The following is a 23,613-nucleotide window of genomic DNA, read 5'->3' as shown; positions in this document are numbered from 1 at the left end:
TGATAAATGTATCACTCTAATAGGACAGAAATCGGGCTTTAGATTCCGAACGCTGACCCAGCGCTTCGTCTTAATATTTTTCTGGACAAAGTTCGCCCTCAGTCCACCTCCCGAGCATTCGAACACTTTCATATAACTATATATTCAGTGGATACGTATACGTACACGTACATCCACACGTGTATATATATATACATATATACGTAGAGAAATATAGATATCCATATACATGTAGGTAGCCACGATCGTGCAGCGGGCTGGGTTTCTCCCGGGGTAAAGTTGTACCGCGGGGTTGGGAAGACGCAGAGGTGGTCTCACCCCGTGCAATATGTATTGCCTGTACGTGCACGATATTCTGTTGCCTTTTATTGTTATCTATTTGAACCCCTTCGGCATCGTCCCTCTGGACCATTCCTGCAGGCGCACTTACAAGTTCGATTCAGAAGTTCCAAGAAAAAGTGTTGAGAGTTACTGTAAAATGTACCAGCTTGACTTATTTCGCCATAATGTCATGGTTCTTTATACATTATTTATTCCACGTTCCTTATGATCGAATCCTCCGGTTATTAAACAAGTGGTTCGTGCAGGCCTCGGTTTGGACTTGGCTTTTTTTACAACGTGAATTGTAACGCCGAGTTCTCTTTCAAGGTTCCCTGAAATCTCCCAAGTTCGGATACCTGTGTGCCCGCAATTTCGAGATTGGAAGGAACGTGAGACTCGAATCTGCCAAATCGAAGTTAAAAAAAACTTCGCATACACACTTGAGCATATATGCGCGCACCAACGGTTCGCGCGCACGAATGCTGGTATGTGGAGGTGGTTTTCGTGAGTGCGGAAACGTTCTAGCATGCACGAACACGATCCGTCGCTGGTCGGTCCATCAAAGGGTTCTCGTGTGAAACGATGCACAGTCTGGATGACATCTCGTTATCATGCTCAAGTGTGTACGCGGATATGCATTTGTGTATTCTTCTCGTTTGTTCATTACACAAAATGCCGCACCACGGCGGACTCGGTCACGCTTCCATTATCTCGAATTTCAAAGGTCTGATAATCTCTGATAGCATCCGTACCTATACCCATTTTCTTAATTCGAATTTTCGCAACGGCTACGTTGCGCCCGTGCTCGCCGGAGCTATAACCGGGTCATTCAGGTTTAAAGAGCATAATACACCAGTTCGGACAGTTCTTCGCGTTACATAGGTGTCCATTTCGATTGTGATTTTCCAAACTTTTCACCTAAAGTGAGTTTTCAGTTTTGAAACTCCGTGCAACTACTGGTAATTTAGATTCAATCTAAAGAAAAAAACCTGCTCTAAAACAACAAAAAAAAAGTTGAACAAATACGTAAGAGAAGCGAACTTTGAGCCGCGGCACCAGTAGAACCGAATGGGGGTAATCGGGCTGCTTTTTCAGCATTCTACATAGTTATGAAAACTGTCCCACGTTTGGGCCCAAACCCAACCTTGCGTAATCATCGGCTGCGGACTACTCTGACCAGCTACACGACCCGTTTGGGCGAGTAGGGAGAGTAAAATAGGCGGCGCGACGGGCAGGATCCAACCGAAGCGTACGAAATTTGGTTGGGAGCTATGTCGTTTTCTCGTCGAACAGGGTATGCGCGTATACCTTTGGAAGCTTCGGCAATTATCGTTAGCGGTTCGCAACCTTCTTGTTACCGAAATTAATTCAATTGCCTCGTCCCCCTTTTAAACGATTGAACAATACGGTTATCTATTATTAACGCCCACTCTGATAATAGGTCGGTAGCTTCGAGCAAGAAATAAGAAAGGCCTTCCTGCATCTGCTTCGTAATACCAATTACGATGAAGGAGGTAATATTTTGCATGAGAGAATACGGAGGAGATGTGATTATAAAATTGATGATCGCGTGCTTCTTAACGTTCGTGAATTAATCACGAGTAAGAATTCAGCGCTAGATCTTACGGCCACGAAGAGAATCGCATCGAGGTTGAGTAGTGCATTACGAAATATCGAAAAAGGAACAAAGCGACGCGGGGGGAGAGGACAATCAAGTCGAGGGCTTCGGTCTTGAGTAAACCCTCGTGCTCGACGCGAATGTGTGCGCGAGTGTGGATATGAACGTGGTCGGGGATAGAGGTGAGTAAACTACGTAGGGGTTACATTACTTATGCAAACTATTGAACGGAATCCTACAATATCAGATGGATATCTGTTTAACTCTGAGATTTGAGTGGGCATACGCGTTTGGGACTCCTCCGCAGACTCCATTATCATTTAATCTGAAACCCTGAAGGGAATTGATGCAGTCAAACAGTCGATTCTCAATAAGTCATAAGTGGGCAGGCGAGCACGCGGACAGTGGAGCTGCGGAGCCAGCTCTCCACGGGTCTGGAGAATCAGTATGCACCGGGGATATACGGGATAGAGTTCTCTCATAGAGTTCCAGTCGAGAGTTAGTGGGAAAGATTGGAAATTGGGGGATGGAGAAGGAAGAATGGAGGATGGTTCTAGGAGGTTCTGAAGGGTGGCGGTTGCCGTTACGGGTATATAGTATTGGCGAAGAAGCGAGAGGGGAAAGAGGGACGAGGGAAAAACTAGAATCGGGAGGGGTGGGGGAGGATGAACCCGGGGGTCGGGCAGCTGCGGGATCGCCGAGTAGCAACGGCGGTGGTATGGTTCGAATTCGACTCTCGATTGAGTCGCAGTTGGAATGCGCAAGTGAATTTCCGTCTACCGGGGACCAACAGGAGGTGGCTAGGCCAAAGAGTAGGGCAAAGGGACCAGCCTGGGATTGAGTTAAACTTACAATTCAATATACTCTCCCGACTCGCTCGCAATCTTTAATGAATGACATCAAAGGATTTCGTTATTAAAGGCTTAACTTCGCGGCCGAAATTTCTCTCCGTGCGTTCGCTTAAACATCAACTCCGTAACGTCAAAAATTGACATCACAAAATGAGTTTTCCGAGTTTACAATGTGCGTATTGTTCATACAGTACCAGTAGTTGGAAATCAATCGCCGCGTCTTCCAATTTCTGCCACCGTTCCCCATCTCCTACCGCCCTTCTTCGTTTTAGATTGAATCTTCATCCCGCTACACTCGAAAAACGAAGACAAATTCGTGTCGATGACGTACATTGTTTTTTCTTCCTCCGTCGATTTCTTTTTTTTTTTTTCTTATTCCGACTACGCAATTCTCGTTTCGTATTTTTATATCAAAGTCGAACCCAATTACATCAACGACTAGATGTTTGCTTATGCCACCGCGAATCAGTCGGTCGAGCGTGAGAAACTTCCTTCAAAAATCTTCCCGACCGTATCGTATCACGCGTTGCAAGAGGTCCTGAAAAAGATTATCCCTTGGGATCTGGTGGTCTACCACCGGGAAAAGCACATATGTAAGATCTCTTTCCTAAACACACAAGACCATCGTTTTCAAGAGGAACGAGTCCTGGATGGTTTGATGAGGTTTTCACATTTTTCATTCCTCTGATAGCGATACCAGTACTTTTTTTCATGCCCTCGCCAACCTTTGCCAAGCTCATTCGAATCGTGAAAGTAATAGTCAGAGGGCAACCCCCGTGAACGCCGAACCATTGAAATATCGGAACTGACCACTCACTGTGTATGTGCGAGAGAATATAACGTTTCGCCCTCCATTCTTGACTTTATTCGAAGAAGTCAATACGATGGATTCACGCTGTTCTCTGTGTGCAATTTCTATCCTCATCGTTAAGCAAGTCCAAGTAAGACCGGTAGCGAACGAAGACGAACGCCATTGAATAATGCATTTCGTTCGATGGTCGTGTTTCTATCTGCCGTGGAAGGCAACGACGATGTGGCCAAGTCCTGAAGGAGGAATCGAAATGAAGTGGCGAAATGAGAGGAAAGGGGAGAAGAGAAGAGATGAGACAGACGGAAGCTGCTAGGTATCCCATCCGAGGCATCGATGGGACCAAAAGCAGAATGGTTTTGTTGAGGGGGTACGGGGGAGCGAGGGGATCAAGCGGAGCTTCCAGGTGAAGGAGAGGCGCAGGGTTAAAAACCTACGCCCGCCGTCTGTCTTTACTCGGCAAGCCTGTGGCTTGTACCAATCTGTATTTATGCGGAGGTGAATCGGAAGAGATACATTGTCTTACCGAGGAAGTGCCATTCTTTCCCCACCCTCTCTCACGCTCTCCACCTCGATCACAACCTCAGTTTATCTCGAGTATTTTTCCTATTTTTTCTTTTTCTGTAGCGCGGTGAGTTTCTCTTCCCTTTTTCCTTCGCGGCTATTTCGTTCAGCTCCCAAGCCAACGACATCACACGTAGAGTCGATTGCACGATTGATTTTTAAATCAACCTTCACCGCGCTAAGGACATTGGCCATCGTCGCTCTTCCGAGCCGTGTCATTTGCCGGATTGCATTTCCAAGTGTAACTCGATTTCGGCGCGTTGAATTGGGATAACGACTGGGGAGGGGTTGTTGCCTCGGTGAAAGCGTCAAAGGCCGTTGGACAAAAATTGGTTTCGTGTCGCGAGGTTGATCAGCGGTGGCTGCCACAACCGCAGAAACAACCATCGGTCCCTTCCTTACACGAGTTATTCAGTCGGGTATGGCGTTCCAGATAGGATGTTTGCTCTGTTAGCTCGGAGTGGCCCGACAGGCCTGTAACCTCACCCTACATTCTGGCCCTTCCTTGTAGTTAAATTAACGACTTGATTGAGAACGTATAACAGGGTTAAAGTTTGTTCTCGCGGGAGGGTAACTAACCAAGGACAGCCATCAAATTCATTATTCAACGGGGTGCGGGGACGTCATAGGAGATTTACCCGACGGTCAAGGGGAAGCAAAAGTATTGCAGAATGTATGAATTTGAACCTTTCCCCGTCTGCTGAAAATCCACCATTCGGTATCCCAAACCGTTCTCCGGTTGCTAGCAAACCTATAATCACCGGTTATCCTGCAAGCTAGACGACGCTGTCAGCATTTAGTCTTGGCGATAAAAAAAAGGGCGTAATCTCTTTTCCTGATTCTCCATCCAACCCCACGGTTACTTTTAATTCTCCACCATCCGGCGGGAAGCTCTGTTTAATCTGGACCGCAACCACACTGACCTCCGTAGACTAGGGTATATAGTGTCGTTTTTCTAACAGTTACCCCGAATTCCCGCAGAACTCGGAACTCAAAGTTCAACGTTGGTCGTTACCGCTGGTGCAGGTAAACGTGAGACGCCCGTAGATAAACTGTCCTATTTTCAATTTGGACGTCCTCTGCAGAAGGAAAGGTTTATTTCGGGAACCGCTGATCTAATTTGCCGGATCGGCTGCTGCGACATCCTCACGGTATGTTGTCCCCTGCGCTCTCCGTAAAATACACAACTAGGTATACTGCGCATCCTACTGGAACAACTGCAGCAACGGAATCCACGACTCACATGCCAACACAAATACGTAGCTACCTGCAGCAGCACCACCAACTATACACGAGCACAAATTTACTTAGCTTCGATTTCATCCCCAAAATAGATGGGTCGCCTCCATCTTCCTCCGAAGACTCCGTCGTACATAAGACACGTCATACTTTCGTTAGATTATTTTCTAAGATATTAAAAAGAAAAACGTTTCGTTTTATTCGTATAACGTCCCAGAATACTGAGTTTTCTAATATTTAATGTACCGGATCTTGGATGGAATCAGATTTCGAAGTAGACTTCGAATATTTAAAAGAGTAGTTTCAATGTGGTGGATCAATATTTGGAACAAATATGTGACCTACATTGAAAATAGGCACGATCAACGTTCTAGGATCATTAACCTCGAGAATATCACACATCGAATGTTTTCGGATATTCACCTGTAGTTGACGTGATTATCGTTTCAGATTTTTTCAAGTAAAAATTGTTTCTTAATCAAACGGTCAAACTTTGCCTCTTCCAAACAATGCCTATACTTACCCGAAATGAAGAAAGCACTCGGAATTTTGTGGTGGACCTTCCAGGAATCTGTAGGAACTGCAAACGAAGCTCGCTCCCGAGTGAGTCCTGTTTATAGCTGCAAAGGGACTGGTAACGCAACTACGGGAGATTGACTTCCCTTCGAACCATCAGGAATTCCGTATACATGCTCGAAAGTTGTACATTCAGCTAGACGAAAAGAGCAGTTGGGCGATGACGATGTCTTTTTCTGCATACCAACGTTACCGATGTCCTTTGTTCATGTAGCGAGTTGTACGGGGATCTTCCACGTGAAGATGTACGTTGGTACCTTGATCTTCGGTGCCGAAACTACCCCTCAGATGGATACGTCCTTCGTCGAAGCTCGAACTCGCTGGAAGCTTGAGATTGGTAGCCTTGTACGCCCTCGAAGCAATGGCGTTCTTCAGCTTCCGCACCACATCGTGTTCATTTAATCTCACGGTTTCCCGACGAGGATGTTGCTTCCGTATTCGTGTTTCACGGACACACAGCAATTCTGCTACTGTTGGTGCCTCCGCACCTTCAAGATTGTCTGCAGTGTACACTGTAGAACGAAGCACACGAAAGCTCACGTTTGCACTCGGTGAATTTCTCCCGCGATTGTTGGCTCTTCTACAATGCACCCTTTTCTCACCTTCTTCACCGACAGCCGACAGATTCTATCCCCGCCTCTGCCTCTGCCTCTGCCTCCGACTCTGCCAGCCAGCACCTCGGCAACTGTAGGCATCGCAAATTCGAACGCATATGTGTGTGCATACACGTGTACGCTCGTGTATACATTTTACCTTCGGGGGCGCCTCGCCCCGTTTACCTCCTCAACTATACTCCGCTCCGTCGTTGTATTTGCATTGAATTTCCACAATACCCACGCCAGGCTTTCTTTCTCGATTCGAGACTGAGAACTTTGTTGTTTTTCCTGTTCGCGCACCGGTGCTTTCATGGCCTGCGCTGGCCCACTTGCTGGTTCTTCATATAAACATGACACACATACGTTTACCCTCACGTACCATGTACATGATATGAACGTACACACATATATATATATTCGCATGGAGAGACAACGGTATCCCTATTGGAACGCCTGAAACAGGCGTAGAACGTCACAGTCGAGCGTCTGGCGTTTGCATAAGTTTACCCGCTCCTCTTGTCTATACCTACCGCGCGTTTACCCGTCCAAGAATGAAAGTAGTGCAAGTGGTATGCAAACACGCGGAGTATCAACCCAATCTAAACAAATTCCTACCGTCTAGAAAATTCAACGGCAGTACATATGTACCTATCCGTAAATAAGGTATATATTTATACATATACCCTGTACACGACTCGGAGTTAAAACAGCTATGTACATACATAGCTATGTAAGAGGCACGCAGCTGCAGGTGCAACTTTGACTCGGAGAGTTTAAGCCGAGCTATCTAAAATGCTGAAAAGCTCAAGAAGACGCCCAAGAACAAAAAACAAAAAGAGGAGAAAAAAGATGAAAACCAAGTTGGAAACGCTGTGCGGTACGCCGAGGTCGATACCATCTGGGAGTCTTAAATCCATCGGTCTTCATCTGTTACGGTAAAGCTGGTTTGAAAAAGTGCTTACGTATATACACTTGTAGGATGGGTATACCGCAAAGTGCCCACTATTCATACTCGTTAGTGGATAAGCTTAAATTCTAGTACTCCTAGCGAGTATAGAATCCCAAGAAGATGACTCTCGTAAAAATGTATATGTGCGTACACGTAAGTATACGAGGTACATGCTTCGCATGGCTAATTAATCGGATGTCAAATGTCCGACTGGATGTTCAAGAAATGGCTCGTATCGATGTGCATTTCGATACAGCTTTTAGGGAAGATGCTGAAACGGGAGGGGAGACAAAAAATTTCGAACTTGATGTTTTCGTTATCCCCAGATACCTGTCATGCGTGAATCATAGGCTTTAACGCATGCCAAAGCCATGGCAAAACACCCGCAGGGACACTGCTCTTCCGTTATACATATGTATAGGTGGCGCGAACGCTGCACACCTATTATTTGCATTCAGTTAGTGTTTGGCCGCAACAAATAAACGTTTATTATGTGCGCCTGGAAACGTTGTTCCAAAAATTAACAAAATTGCGATATTGAAAACAATCATGATAAATTTATCATTTCTCCGAGAGTCAAAGAAAAATTTCTTTGTGCGAATTATATTCATATTAAATATATCAGTTTACTTAAATAAAGGGTACATATTGTTCTGGGTGTAGTTTGATATCATCCCAAGTTTCTAATTCTGAAGATTTCTTTGGTGTACCGATTACTCACCTGTCCACCTTTTCAAAAACCGAGTTTTCGTTTCAAATTGCAAATAGCATTGGGCGTTCTGAAAATTTATAGTACCTGAAATCACATTATGTATACATGCACGTATGAATACACGTAATACTCGATATAGAACTAACATTTTTCATCACACATCAAATTCTAACTGTAACTGGGAAAAAAAATTCTCGCAGCTTAGCAAAAAGCAAAAACGCGCGAATCGGCGTCCCAGCTACCCGTTCGCCGCTACTATAGAAATCAGCTTTAAGGAAAAGAGGGGACCGCTCGTCCTAGTTCTCCGTTGAAGTGAAATTGCAAAAATAATTCATGTCCGCGACAGAAGCACCTTGATACAAAGCCCAACGGAATACCGAACCTTGTACTATACAAAGACCTGGTAGGAATAAGGAAGAAAGAAGATGCCCAAGGAAACGTCAAAATGTCATTAAGCTCAGTACACCGTTACGGAAATTGACTGCAAGATAGAAAGGAGAAAAAAAAAGGAAGAAAAAACGGTAATTTAATGTTACAGAGGGTGCCTTGTGATAGTCAGGACCTCTTTAATACTACAGGGAAATATACTTGCAGCAATATACTTGATTTTATAACCAACAGCAAGGCAACGTGGACGGAGTAAAAGGAAAATGGTAGTGACGAGTACCACTCCTTCAGCAGAAGGCGGCTCCGCGAGGGTACTTCTATCAAATATTTTTCGCGCCCTGATTCTCAAGGAGCACATTCAACCCGGTATATAGTGCGCACAAAATCAATTGCAATACCAGCCGCGATTCAAAATTCGAACGTGATTTAAGTCACTTCGCGACATCCGATGCTGCAGTAAAAGGCACTACTCGATGACTTCATCGTAATGTCTTCGAATTGTTGTTCATATTTTTTTGAACCTCAAACTGTTGTGGCATAGTTGTTGCTATTCCATGACGAATGAGTTTCGAAAAATATGTGGGAATCAATTTTCTTCAACTTCCATCCAAACTATATGATATTCGGAATTTCTGACTCCAAATTTGATCCAGTAAATTGAATGCAAAAAAAGGCTTGTTTCAATCCAGAGGTATCGAAAGTCATTGAATGTGATACACAAGGCGTTAGCAATCGGAACATCGTGGCGAATATTAATTTATTAGCCGCTATCATCTGTATAGTTTGACACAGCACAGATGACCGTTATAATCTTACTTCCAAATTAACACAAAGATTATTCGGATCAACGTTTTCACGAATCAACCGAAGTTTTATTACCTTATTCAGAGAATAAGTATAGCTCCTGGAGTTCGACGAGTTCATGTTTGTACAATATGAGAATTTCAGCTATATATGAACGTACTAGATGTTTTTTCTGTTCATGTTTGAAGAACATAACATCAGGTCGTAACAATTTGAAATGTAAATCCTGGTTGTAAAGAGACTTGTTCCACCCGTGTAAGTATATAGGTTATATGACTTCGTTATTTTCCTGGTGATCTCATTCGTAGGAAAGTAAACTTGGCTCCGAAGAAATTCTTAAAAGCTGTATACAACCGTGTAAAGAAAAGACTTTCTTACCCATTTTTTTCCTTGATGCACGATCGTAGGTGCACGTACGTGTGAATTAAATTTGAAACTAAACTCGAGAGTTCTTGGCAGCTAGAAGTTGGCGAAGAGTAGAGGGCGTTACTGTGCGAGCTGCTCCGCAGTTTATACGAATTCCGTCTGAAAGAAATGCATAATACTTGAAGTATAGAGGACGGCGAAATCGCGACTAGTACACCTTCCATTCTCTTCCAGCCCAGTATATTACGACTTCGTGGAGATGTTAAAAGGGAATAAAAATAAAACAAACATAAAATTGGACCGCGGTAAAGTCGTTGGCGGTGAAGAGGTGTCAACACTTAAACAAAGACCCCTGGGGTTTTGTTCCTGGCAGAGGCTGTACGAGTTGTAAAAAGTAAAACAAGCCCTGGAACTGCATCGAATCAAAAATACAACGCACGACGAACACCCGTGCGATATTGCCGTATAAAGGCTGAATAACCCGCATCCCAATCCTCTGGGTATAGATTTATAGATGTAAAATCCCTGAGGAAATCAGCATTGCAACGTAGTTACTTTTCTTTGTCTAGGAATATGCCGCCCAAGAGTTTTAGATATTCAAACGCGACACTTAAGTGCCTAACTTACTCAAGCGTACACCGTGCCCGGTGCAAAGTAGCAGCTGACGGTGAAAGATACTAAAACGACGTTTAATCCGATTACACAATTCGTCGGAACGAAAAATTATCAGTTTCCTACGCTTTCTCACACTTTTCTTCCTCGTAACGGATAACGGGTATACCGGGTGGTTCGGTGAAAACCGACTTCTTCCAAGGGTGAGATTAGATGCTGAACCACTCTACGAATCTCGTCAAATTCATTTTTTCAAAACAAGAAGCGGAGAGAATTCGCAAAATTATTTAGTAGTCAGTGGGAAAACCTTATCGAGAACCTCTTCTATCTCTTCTACGATAAACCTTGAATTACATTAGCACACCATATTCTTAGGTTTCAGGACGACCCTGTATATTATAGTAATGTTAATTAAAGATAAGGCACTGCAATTTCTGACTGCAATTTCCAATCTGTTATCTCGCAAAGCTTTAATCCCTATATATACCCGTACCGGTATGTTTCGAAATTCAAGTAACATCGGGGATTTAAAATCATAAAAATTAGAGATGGCACGATAACTTGGTAATAGCGAGTCGTACGGTCGAGACCGACGCCGTAGTTAAAATTCCCCAACAGCCAATAGAGCCGAGTTGATGCAGCCTTAAAAATGAGTGCGCGCTTATCTTTTCATCGAGCCACAGGTCACGTCAACTGCCACCTCAAATTGTCAGTTTCTACTTTCATTATGCTAGACAAATTTTACCGCTATGCAAAGGGATAGTAAAATGTCCTCAAAATTGCACGCGCTTGTCTCGGGGATATTTGCATGGTGTTTATGTGCATCTGGTAATACAGTAAAAGCTGTATGAACAATTTTCAACCCACCATGAAATTCCTAAGTCATGCAGCGAAAGACCGAGCACATATTCCACACCTTCGTGCTTCCGTAGCGTACATCCCGCTCAGTATACATACGTATTTTTATTGTACGTTTATATGTTCTTCATATGCAATTTTATCTACTGGAGTCTGGTACATACATACGAGCATACGTCTACGGAAGCGAAGTGAAAATGCTCAAATTGCGCGCATCACGTCTCGCCCGTGCGCTATGTAGTTAGCAAAAGTTGCATTTTGGCGTCGCTAAAAAGCGTGCATATATACGAACGGTTTGCGTCAATCACCGTCTTTTGCATTTGCAAACACCGTGAAGTTTCGGTTGACTTTTTTCACGTATACTAACCTCGACTACATAACATTAATAATATCGTCGGATGGATAAAGTTGATGTTGGAAGCGGGTAATTAATGGAGCGCTCATTTCGTTCTTGGGATTCGGAACTGCCTCTTTTATCAGTCGCAGAAATACAGAGCATGTGTAAAGTAGCTTTCCAACTTCGTTACATCAAGTGTCACAAAATGGCAAATTAGTATATTCTCATCAAAACTTTTCGTATCTTACCGATCCATTTTTATGAATTCAAACTCCACTGGGTGATTCATTAATTTTACCACCGTCCGAAAATTTCTGTTGAATTGATGGAGCCTCCAAATTACATCCGTTTCGAATCCATTGGATTTTGTTTTTAAGTTCACCCTGTTTTCAAATTCTGCAATTTTGCGGGAACGGGTTTTAAAGCTCCTTCGGTGGATGTACATTTTGAAATGTCAGTGAGACGTAATTTTTGTGCGCTGCGATGGCCAACAGCTATCCGCGCGGGTCGGGTACAATATTTGAAGGATTGAAGTATAAAAGAAAAGATAAAAGTCTTTAAACGTGATTGTGTTTTTGTGCATTTCAGTGTGGCGCTGGTGCGACGGGAGAATTTTCCGAAAGAGTTGCGGCGCTCCTTCACTCGTCGACCCAAGATGACTGCTAGTCCCGGTCATCGAGGCAATCTTTCCAATTGTATCATCAGCTCCGAATATTTTTAGAGTTTATTATAACATTAATATTAAAGAAATTAGTAATTCAGATTAAATTATAAAAGTGAGTCGACGTGCGTGTGATATGTGGAGAACGGAAATCAGAGAGTGCGTCCTGTGTATATATGCGATTTGTGCGTGATTCCGTATTGGTTGAACGATGATCTTGTTTGCGAGATGCAGAGACAGAGATAAAAGAAAGTAGAGGAGGGGGATCCAGGGGAACGGAATGGAATAGCGAGGCCAATTTGTATTCCAGAAGACCTCACTTGGCGGAAGAGAAGGAACTCTTCGATTCGGGAGTAAGAAATAGACGTGACGGCGGGTCGAAGATGCAACGGGGATCTAGTTTAAACTTCGATGAACTTCTTGCTCAGATGGCATAACTTTCGCTTTCGGTTACCTCCGTGAATTCTCCTAATTCACACAGTTCGCCCTCATTGTCAGATGAATCTGAAACTGTCACACCCCGTGACGAATTTTGCAATTACATTATGCATAGCTGCCGCTGGATAACCTATTCGGTTCCATGAATCATCCGCGACTGTATCGAGCGTTTCACCGGACTTCCAATTTCGCCGGACTCGTAGACATTCCGGCAGACTTACCGAAAACGTACAATTACCCTAACGTCAAATCATTTGATCAAAAGTTTGCGACAGAATGTCATGAATTTTCATCCACCGAAATCCCCTAACGTCAGATCAGGATCACAGACATAATGTGCACTCGCTGTTACGGTTACACGATACATATTTGCAAATGTTATATGCAAATCATGATGACCATTTTAAATACGAATAGGTTGATATTATTTAACTACTAAATAGACCGCCTAAATAGATCATTCACTACACTTAACATTCCGACGATAATTTTCTCCCTCAAAGCGATTCAAATTATATTTTAAACTCATTCAAACAAAATAATTCCACCCTTTGTCAATAAAACCGGGTTACTGTTGAAAGCGAGCATTCATATATAGGTATATTGTTTGAAATGTAGTCCAACAAAATTGTACCGTGCAATTCCTCTGCTTTTCATTGCTGCGTTTTGTGGGTGGGTATAGAGAATGTTTTCATTGCGTCAGGGGTACATTGGTGCAGAAAAAAAGTCCCGGTTGAAACTTTTACTTTCACGGGATAACCGGGAGAACAAAAAAAAAACAAAAATCACCTAAAAAAAAAACTCAATAACATTTGCGGACATTTTTTCATTCCATGAACCGTCGGCCGCATATTTTGTCCGAATAAAATAAGTATGTACGTAATACCCAATTTCAACCCTACTACTTTGTTTGGAAAATACGAGAGAAACATATGAGCAACAAAAGCAAGAAATACATATTCTCATAGGGTGGGCAACACCTCCAGTCAGTCTGATCAGCTCGAGAAAGCGCAGATGGAATTTTGCGCGCGTGGGGAAAAAAGCGAAAATTGAGAAAAAGATATAGATAGAAGGCAATGAAAGAAAAAAATTGAATGAAAGAGAAAATAGAAAAAAAAAATAAGTAAAAATGTGTACTTTAGGAGGAGAAATGGAGCAAAAAATCTAAAAATAAAGTAGAAGAGCGATGAGTTGGGTGAAGCAAGGCGAAGTTGCGCCTTTGAAATGGGTTCGGAAGGTGTTGGTGCGGTAGCACGTGGAAAAATATATATCTATATATCCATATATGTATAGATATACGGGAATACATAGTCTATGTATAGGAGGAAAAGGAGCTGCGGAGGGGGAGAATATAGCGTGCAGTTGCATCGAGCTTGAGAAAAATAAGAGAAAAAAAGAAGATGGAAAAATTACGGTGCAATATCGAATGTTTATGAAAGAGTTTCGAACGGATGGAAATGATTCGCGCTTGAGAAAAATGTTAAATTTCAATATAGGGTGTGAAATGAGTATAGGCGGGCTGCAGCGTTGAACAAGCTTACTGCAGAGGGGTGTGGGAGTATAAAGCTTGTTAGCTGATGGTATAGTTGCGTCGGAATGCCTGGATTTATGTTGATAGTACATCCGTAACATCATTCGATCGATGTTCAGAAAGAGAAGCAAAACCGAGAACGATAGAACCTGTAAGTCGATGCCGAGGGAGGCGACCGAAAAAATATCATGTGGGAAAAAGATGCGCGATCACGTATCCGTAATTGTCCAAGCAGAACGGTGGGATAGAAAATGGACGAAAATCGTGGTGTATAACGTACCACGTATTGGATTCGTGCTACGTGCAGTAGAAATAATGGAACCAAACGTAACCGAATATAAATACGTACGGCTGGGCGTATGTCGTAATGAGAGGCAACAATATGTGTGTCGTGTCTGCGATGGGGATAGAAAGTGCATTTGCAGCCTTCCGGCTTCCGGCGTGCCTATAGATGCTTCGCTCCGCTTCCAGATTTTCAATTTTATCGGACGCCGTGTCCCGAGAACTACAACTGGCGCGAGACTACGGAGAAACAGGGGTTGGAAATGTTGACCAATGCGATTGAATCGTTGTTTTTTGAGAATATACATATTATAGTGCATGGGATGGACAGAGCGATTCAAATAATACGCGCGGTCTCAACCTCACGATTCTGAATACCGTTGAAAAGGTTTTTTCGAACGATTTTTGAGTTATGATTTTGATTACAAAAGTTCCATAAAAACTACACGATTTCAAATTCTGAAAAATTCGGAACATTTTGAGCTGCGATTCACTTTGAGAATTTTGCCAAACGTAGTTTTCTTTTTTCAACTTCGAGTAATCGTAACTCAAGAACGTTATTCGATAGGGAGCGAAAAAAATTTTTTGGAGCAAATTCAAAATAGTGAGAATTGAACCGTACTCGTGCTCACTTGGACCACCCCATATGCACTCGCATGTAGATTGTACAGAAGCAACTGCAGAAATGTACACGAAGGGTATACGATCGCCTTTGTTCCGAGTATGTTCGAACGAACGGAGGGTTACTGGAAATAGTTGCATGATTCCCTTTATATGTCATGGCCATTGTTATAACCATCGGTGTGTATGGTAGAAACAGAATACCATCGTGTATTTCATCCATCAATCCCTTAATTAATACGATGTCCTAATTATATTTCATGGTATACGTATTTTTATACATGCAAACATTTACCTCATAACAATGGTTTGCCTACTCTGCTATCGTAATTCTCGTCACACTGTAACTCAGAGGGCTGCTTCGTTCGAATGACCACAATTGTTGGAATTTTTCGAGAATTCGCCAAAGATCATGTGTTTGAACAATTACTCCTTCTAGTTTCAGTTCAATCTGCTCTCTTTTCTGTTACCAGCCCTTTTTTCGTAACTGAGTTTTTCTTATCTCAACATTTTGGAGGAATGTGTCGAGTTACTTAAAATTTTTATTTTCAAGTCAGACCTTAAAATTTCCCAGTCGATAGGTGCAAGAGACTCAATCAAGCACCTACTGAAATCTGTGAAATTTCGAGAAAAGACCGAAAGTTCAGAGTTCAAAAACGAAAAAGTGTCGTTTCGACATCTATAATTAATGAATTCGCAGGACCATAAAATTACACCGATTGTACTTGTATCGACAACGAGAGAAAGCGAGAGAGCGAGAGAGAGAGAGAGCGAGAGAATGAAGCAGTGTAAGTGAGAAACAGATATGGATCAGATGTTCAATATAATGATTGAATATACAATTGAACAAGATCTAGTCATTAACTATAATTACGTATAGTATATTTGAACTTTTCCTGTTTGACTATGATGAATTGTGAAAATTATTCATTCAAAGCTATAGCAATGACCAAGTAGAACAGTTTGTAACTTCCTTTGATAAATTGAACATCGATGAGTTCAACAATTTATTTTTAACCTAATTATGGGAAAGACGTAAGAAAAAGCGTTGCGCAAGAGAAAGAGTTGCACAAAAGTAGATTATACATATACGTACGTACATATGTATGTACCAATGCAGTAAACGAGGAGTAAAATCAGATAATGCAAATGATTCTCATGCGCCATTTGTCTCTGCGTAAAGATATACGTTAATGTGCTGTTGACGGATTTGTTCCGTTGTAGGTCCCCACGGCTTACGACGCTCGACGAAAGTTTATGTGTAGCTATTACACATACTTATACGTGCTTTCACGCGAAAGCTCGACTCATAAGAGAATTGGTGAGTCGAAGTGAGAGGACTTTTGGCAATTTAAATAGCGTCGCACCGTCCTTCGCTACTTTCGCTCTACAAGGTATCTATTGCACGCCTAGTCGGTTACAAGAGCTCACACCCAAGTGCGTTGTTGTTTTTTTTTTTTTGTTTTTGCTAAAAATTCGGTATCGCTACGAATGATTACGCCAATTCGGTTCGCAAATCGCGATGGAAAATCGCGAGGGATCGCGAAACAAAGTTGAATCGTTAAAATCGGACCACAATTACGACAAGGCTAACCAAGTAAAATAACTTCGGAAATCACATATCCGACCAAACTACATATCGATTTCACACGTCGAAATTATATTAAGATTCTGACGGTTCGAATTTGGTTCGCAAGCCTTCGCAATTCTTCATAGAGATTTGCCAGCGAATTGTGAATATTGTTCGTTTATAGCAAGATCGAATTTTTGGTGGAAAAACAACGCACTTACGATCAGGTACGAACCCTCGTAACGGGACTAGGAGGACACAGGTACCTGGACCGAAAGAGGAGAAGGTCGTTCTGATGCTATTTGAATGACCAAAAACGTTCTGGTCCCGGGTCAAGGATAATTCTCCTATGAGGACCCTCCGTGCGAAAGCACGATATACACACCCACCTATTAGATATAAGCCTTCATTTGAATCGTATGTTAAAATTGGTTAAGACCAAGCATATCGTAGACAACAGGAGGTAAATTGTCGTTTGTTATAATGAACGATTCGCTCAGAATTTTCTATAATATACATCAACTACTCACACATATGATATAAAGCTACTTACCTTATATCGGACACGGGTGTACCAACCTATACACAACTCGTATACCGTAAAATCCGTTGATTCTTTCGGGACGCCGTTTCCTTTTTTAACCGTCTTCAAAAAAGGAGGAGGTTCTCAATTCGACTGTATATTTTTTTTTTTCTGCTTTTTTTATTTCTTATTCATCGAGACGTTATTGCGTCATTGTTTTCAAGCCCCTGAACTTCTTTTCGAAAGAACAAAAGACAGGGTGTAGCACCATCCTCGGGGGATCCCGGTGAACACGGAAAGTTGTTGGGAAAAATTGACAAGCGAGGCTGCTATTTTACGGGCCAGTTTCGCTTCTACAATTCACACAATATAGCTGTACTACGTAGATACGACGACGCAAGCCCGACTCTCTTTTGTCTTATACAATTTTCGATTGTCCATTGTTTCTTGAGGCAGCCTACCCCTCCCTGTCGGCTGCCATCTTGATTGCCGGTGAATGAAAATATAAAATAAAAATTATAAATGCAGGAGACAAAATATAATACATAACGGTATGAAACAAAGTACTTTGAAAGACAGTATTTTATGGATAATAATAATAATAATAATAATAATAATAATAATAATAATAATAATAATAATAATAATAATAATAATAATATTGATGATAAGTATGATAATATTAATAATAATACCAATAACAATAACGACGTAATATAATAATTAATATTCGTGACGATGATGATTAATGGTAACGATTCTATGTATAATGATAGCGAATATGATAATGATAATGTAACGTTAATCTCCGTTAAGAAATTTTATTCCATTAATTTTGTTGATTATTTATAATGTTTGTATAACGGGACCGAGATCGCTTTGGCCTATAAGACCACACATTTGTTAGATAAAGTGTGATAATGTTAATGGAGGGTGAGAGAGGAAGAAACAAAACAAAAAAAGAAAAAATACATAGGTGAATAAATAACAGAAGAATTAATTCACATTTATATAATCTGGGGTAATAAATTTTTATGCCACATTAATTATCTAGTGTTGTAAGGCTTGCTCATCAAAATATAGCTGTTTTCATTTTACGAACTATTAATTAAATAAATTGAACACAGCTGTACCAGGGAATCAATATTTTTTCCGAACGGGTCGATATTGGTTCTCGAACTATTATTTGAAAGTGCATAATCAGAAAGGGCCGACTGAACTGTGCGTAACGATGAGCGCGGTTGCCTTATCTTTACGTAAAACAATGCACACGAATTAGGTGTACTACGTATGCGCGACTAAAGATTAAGGTTCGATCGGTGCTTTCGCTTAATTTCGGATTTATCTAGATAATTAATATCAAGAAACGAAGAACAAGTACAATTATCTAGATGATGAGATGATCACATATTGATTATATGTATACTCGAAGAAGTATTATATATTATAAATTATATTTAATATAAAATAATTATCCGTTGGTACATATCGTATTCGAAGTAATTGAAAGCTGAGAGGTTTAAATTTAAGCAATTTAGCGAGGAAATAACTAACGCATAGTAATGATATGAAGAAGTAACGTTAATAATGATAATGATGATGACAACAACAATAACAATAATGGTAACGGGGAGGATAATACTGCAATTGAGAATATTGATAATTCCATATGATATTTCAAACATACATCAATTATTGTAACCCATAATGTAATGATTATTATAATTCATAAAAATAATTGTACAGTACTTGAAACAATTTTGTGACACCCTGTACACACAACGAATATGTAATAAAAATAAAAAATGAATAATTTCGTTTTATACATATATATGCAAAGTTATAACGTGTACTTCAATAACTTTCCGATAAATTCCCCTAGAGATTCGAAAAATTTTTTATTCATACATTATTGTTTTTTTTTTCACATCGTTTCTCTCCTCATTCATTATTCTATTCTTTTTCACCTGCCCCTCTGTGTCCATGAATATGTACAGGTATCCCTAGGTATACATTACATACTTCTGTTATTTCATTTTCTGAATTTTTCACCTCGAACCACCCACGCGTATGTTATTGAAACTGGGTGTACGCCTCAAGTTACGTTAGAAATTCCACCTGCATTTCAATTATCGATATGCAGATACGTTCCTCATTTGAATATTTGCTATCGTAGTGCGTCCCGAATCGTTACACCTTTTTTACATGCACCAATCGTACGCGATATCCACCTAATGAAAATCATACTCATTTACAAAAACGACCGTGGCATATTAGATAACGGACGATAGATAACACAGGCATATTCGAAAATAGCGATGTGGGAGAAAGAGAGAGGCGAAGAAAGAGAAAGTGAGCCTCCGATCCTAATTCATTCCAACTGTCTTCCAGATTATTTCTATTTCTGCAATACCTGTTATCGTATTCGTAGAATTTTGTATTATTGAATTTTTCTCTTTTTATTCTTCCTTCTTCATGTCCATCACCCGTACTTGATCTCATTTCAATCTCACATTTTATAATATAAAATACATAAGTATGCCGATGGATAAAAATTTCAAACCTTTACGGACGTATCACAAGTTGAATTTATTTTATTATTCCAACTACATGAGTGACCGACCGACAAAACCGTGACGGGATGGAAGTTAGATGCCAAGAATATTCGAATAATCGATTACCTGCACGTGAACAGGAGTAAAAAAGCGTGAATTATAGTATTTAACTTTTAATGTCGTCCGCTAGCTGGTGTACCAAAATTTAATTATGAAAAAACTTGAATGAATTTTATGCTGAAATATAAAGATTCCAGGACTACAACAGAAGAAAGGTTCCATCTTATTCCTTTCGGAGGTATTAAAATGGATTTGATGGAGGATTCTGAGTGTTTTCTGGATTAAATATTCAAATCTCTTTGTGAAAACAAAATCAGAATTTCACTCCAATTACGACCTTAACATGTTCTTCTCGTTAGTAGCGATTTTTATCGAGATTTCTCGAAATGAAAGAATTAAGTTCCAAGGACTTGCAAAATCTTTATTTCCTGCTTTTTCACGGCAAGACCGGAACAAACGATAAAATCATTGCTGGTCGCTTTGACTTAAAATTCCTCGTAATTACTCTTGACATACGCATAGCTCCGTTTCAACGGCTGACGAATTCTCTATGCAAGCCGAACGCGTAGGAATGTCGAGACACGAGTAAACTTAACACTTCTTTTACCCCCTGTGAGTCAACAAGTAGGTACTACAACGGATGATCCTGTGCCGCTCTGAGCTAGAATTTAATTAAAATTTTTAGTTGAGAGCTGCGAAGGGTAGCGCGATAATCAGCTGTTAACAACATTCCACCATCGGAGAGTTGTTGAAGTGAATTATTTATCGATGTATGTAAATAGTTTAAATTTCGCTGAATAGTCACCGGCGTAAAAAGTCGTAACGTATTATTATTACCTCCCAAGTTATTATAAGTTTCAAGAAATTCGGAGACCCGCGTTTCAAAGCTCGAGTTGAATTACTTTGACACGTTATTTCACCGCACTGCGTGGACGAGCGGAAAATCGAGGAAAGGTGGCCGACTTTTAGTACATGAAATTTTTTTTAAGCGTAATATCGTATGCATATATATACATACATGAATAAATAAATAAATATCGGACGACCGATCGTCGGGTCGCAACGGATTCGGAGCAATGGAATGCGCGTCTTTCTGGAAAAATAACTCGAAACTTTTGATTTTATATCTATGGCATCGCAATTACTTCCCGTGTAATACGATTTCAAAATACACCATTACTTTTTGGCAAGAGTTTCCATCCCCCGAATATCGCGAATGTATAATTTTGTTTTTTTCTGAACGTGATCGATAATAAATCGTAAGTTTAGCAGAGTCGATTAATTTGAATTGTGATCGAATCACTTCAGATACGATTCGATGTTTGAACTCAGCAAAGCGTTATTATTGCATTCTGCGAGGGGAACGTTTTTCTCGAATCACGTTAAAACCGACAAAAATGAAATCTAAAGTTTTCGAGACGGAGGCGGGGAAGGAAAAACCCGGGTCTGTTTAACTGACCGTATATTTGGCCCCGGCTGCAAAAAAAAAAACTCACAAAAACAATGTTCAATTTGAGTTTCGAGCGGAGTGAGAAACTTCGCCTAAAGTTTTGTAACACAGTTAAGTAGTAGAGCGGTTCGTTAGGTCAGACATCGTCCGCTCTTCTTTATGTGTGCAACCCGTCACTACGTGCAGACTGCCGCTACGCCCGTTTATACGATTCTCACTTCGTACCTGCGAATTCTATGAGCATCGAATCGATTAGAGAACACGTCATTCCCCACCGGCGAGAGCAGACGCCCTTGACTTGAATTCTACGTTTACTTCGACTCTAAAAAATATCGTAATACGTCTTCGTAAACCGTCGTAAATCGAGGAGATTTTATTCGTTCTTCCATCTCGAGGAACTATGAAAATAATTACAGTCTCTGAGAAAGAGGAAAAAAAAGTAACTGGAAAAGGAATCGTTATCGCGAGTGTTTCGACGTACAGTCGGACTTACCTTGATAAAAGGAAAAATTCAAGGAAGAAGAGAGGAGAAAAAAAAGTTAGAAATACATGTATAGTCAGTGGTTGAACGTTCTTGGCAAGAACAAGGTAAAATTAAGCTATTAACAATCAGGAAGGCAATTAGAAAAATCCCTTGGTCGCGTTAATCTCTTCGAGAAACGGCAAACGAGTCTGGGATAACTTGTTTCAATAGAGGGGGTTGTGGAAAAGCAGGTGCGAGAAGGGTGAGCGAATGGCGAGAGGAAAAATCAGAAAAACAAGGACGAGGAGACGAAGAAGAGGCGGCGGGTAGGAAGAAAAACGGAAATAAAATAAACTCAAAAGAGTTAGAAAAAAAAAGTGAAAATAGTCATAAAAATATATGAAAAGTAATTTGTGGTCTTATAATGTGCAGTAGCGGCGCACCGGGTCTCGCGCGGGCAAGGGGCGTGGAGCGAAAGTAGGATTTCATATTTCACCGTCTTTCATTCGGGAATTAATTATTTCTCGAGAGGAGCGAATGAACGCGAGGTAGGCACTGCTGAAGCAAAAATAGTTGAGCAAAAGAAATTCTCGTTGGATATGGGAAAGGCGCTACGTAGAAGTTGCATGGAACTATTTTGTTTTTTCTCAAATTTAAACCACGCGTTAAACCTTTGTAACCATATTGCGAGCGGCGCGCTATAAACTGCTTTCATTCGATAGTTCTTCTTTTTCTATTCTTTTTGTCTATCCGTATCACTTTTTTTTTCAGTTTTTCCATCTACCAACGCCACCTGCAGGATATTCATTCGCTGAATTTATACGTGTGAGAAATTCTTGGAAAGAAAAAAAGATTCGTAGCAGAAACTTTTCCAGAACGATGTATCTATTTGTTCGGAGTTACAGCGTTGGAGAGTGAAGGAATGAAAGTTTGAGACGATCGAACGATTTGCGAATTTCTTGAAATTTCCAACGACTGGTTTCCGTATATGAGCTTTAATAATGTGAAAATTTGTAAGACCACTTCGGTGAGCTCGCGAAGTGTACCGCGTAGTTTTAGTTCTTCGAAACTCGACGAACGTCCTGACAATATGTCACACAATAAGCGAAGCCGTAAAAATAATTTATCCTTACGAGACTCGTAAAGCGAGTTTATTGCATAACATGACGAATATCTATACCATATTTTCCATACGATTAGTATTCCGTGCTCGCGCACAGTTCCGATATCGGTTTACCATACCCGCGGAAACATTGCCAGGGTGTTCATAACGAATTCCGATATTGCCATTATCCTGAATACCATGGCAGCTACCTATTAATTTCTAATAAAACAGAACTCAAATAATCCTTGACGGCCACTGCCGAATAAATCAAATATTCGTTTTTCCACACCGTGATGTGTTCATTTTAATCTGGCGTGTACGATTCTAACAGCTTATACCCTTGTATAATTCATTACATTGAAAAGCACAGCTGTGTAATAACGACCCGTTATAGATCGACAACCGGCGGAGATGTGACGCGTTTTATCCTCTCGCTCCAGGATTATCGACTGAGCGTTTCGGTGTTCGATTATTCATGCGTAGGACCTCGGGCAACGTAAGTAGCCGGAGTCGTTAACAAACAGAAGAACGACGTCCCGAAGTTGTCATTTATACTCTCACCTTCCGGCTGCGGGGGGTCGCGCTGTGTGTATACGTGTTCTCTTCTTCATTTTACTTTATTTTGTTGTTGTTATTATTATTATTTTTTTTTTTTTCCCTCTTCTTCGCGTTCCACGATTCTTTTTTTCTCGCCTTCTCATTTCACCCCTCCGCGAGGCGGCTTTTTCGGAATTAATCCCAGGGTAGCGACTATAC

The 23,613-nt window shown here is 41.0% G+C and overlaps 1 protein-coding gene across 1 annotated transcript in view; it reads left to right on the top strand.

The window, feature by feature from the left end:
• The window catches only part of LOC105683217, an 82,139-nt gene extending 66,672 nt beyond the window's left edge, over positions 1-15,467 (top strand). The window contains exon 2 of the mRNA XM_012395670.3: positions 12,187-15,467. Coding sequence (XP_012251093.1) covers positions 12,187-12,264 — 78 coding nt within the window. The 3' untranslated portion in view covers positions 12,265-15,467. The remainder of the gene's footprint in view (positions 1-12,186) is intronic.
• The last annotated feature ends 8,146 nt before the right edge of the window (positions 15,468-23,613 follow it).

Source organism: Athalia rosae, chromosome 2, assembly GCF_917208135.1.
Source record: "Athalia rosae chromosome 2, iyAthRosa1.1, whole genome shotgun sequence".
Lineage (NCBI taxonomy): Eukaryota > Metazoa > Arthropoda > Insecta > Hymenoptera > Athaliidae > Athalia > Athalia rosae.
This window is presented reverse-complemented; position numbering and strand designations above follow the sequence as displayed.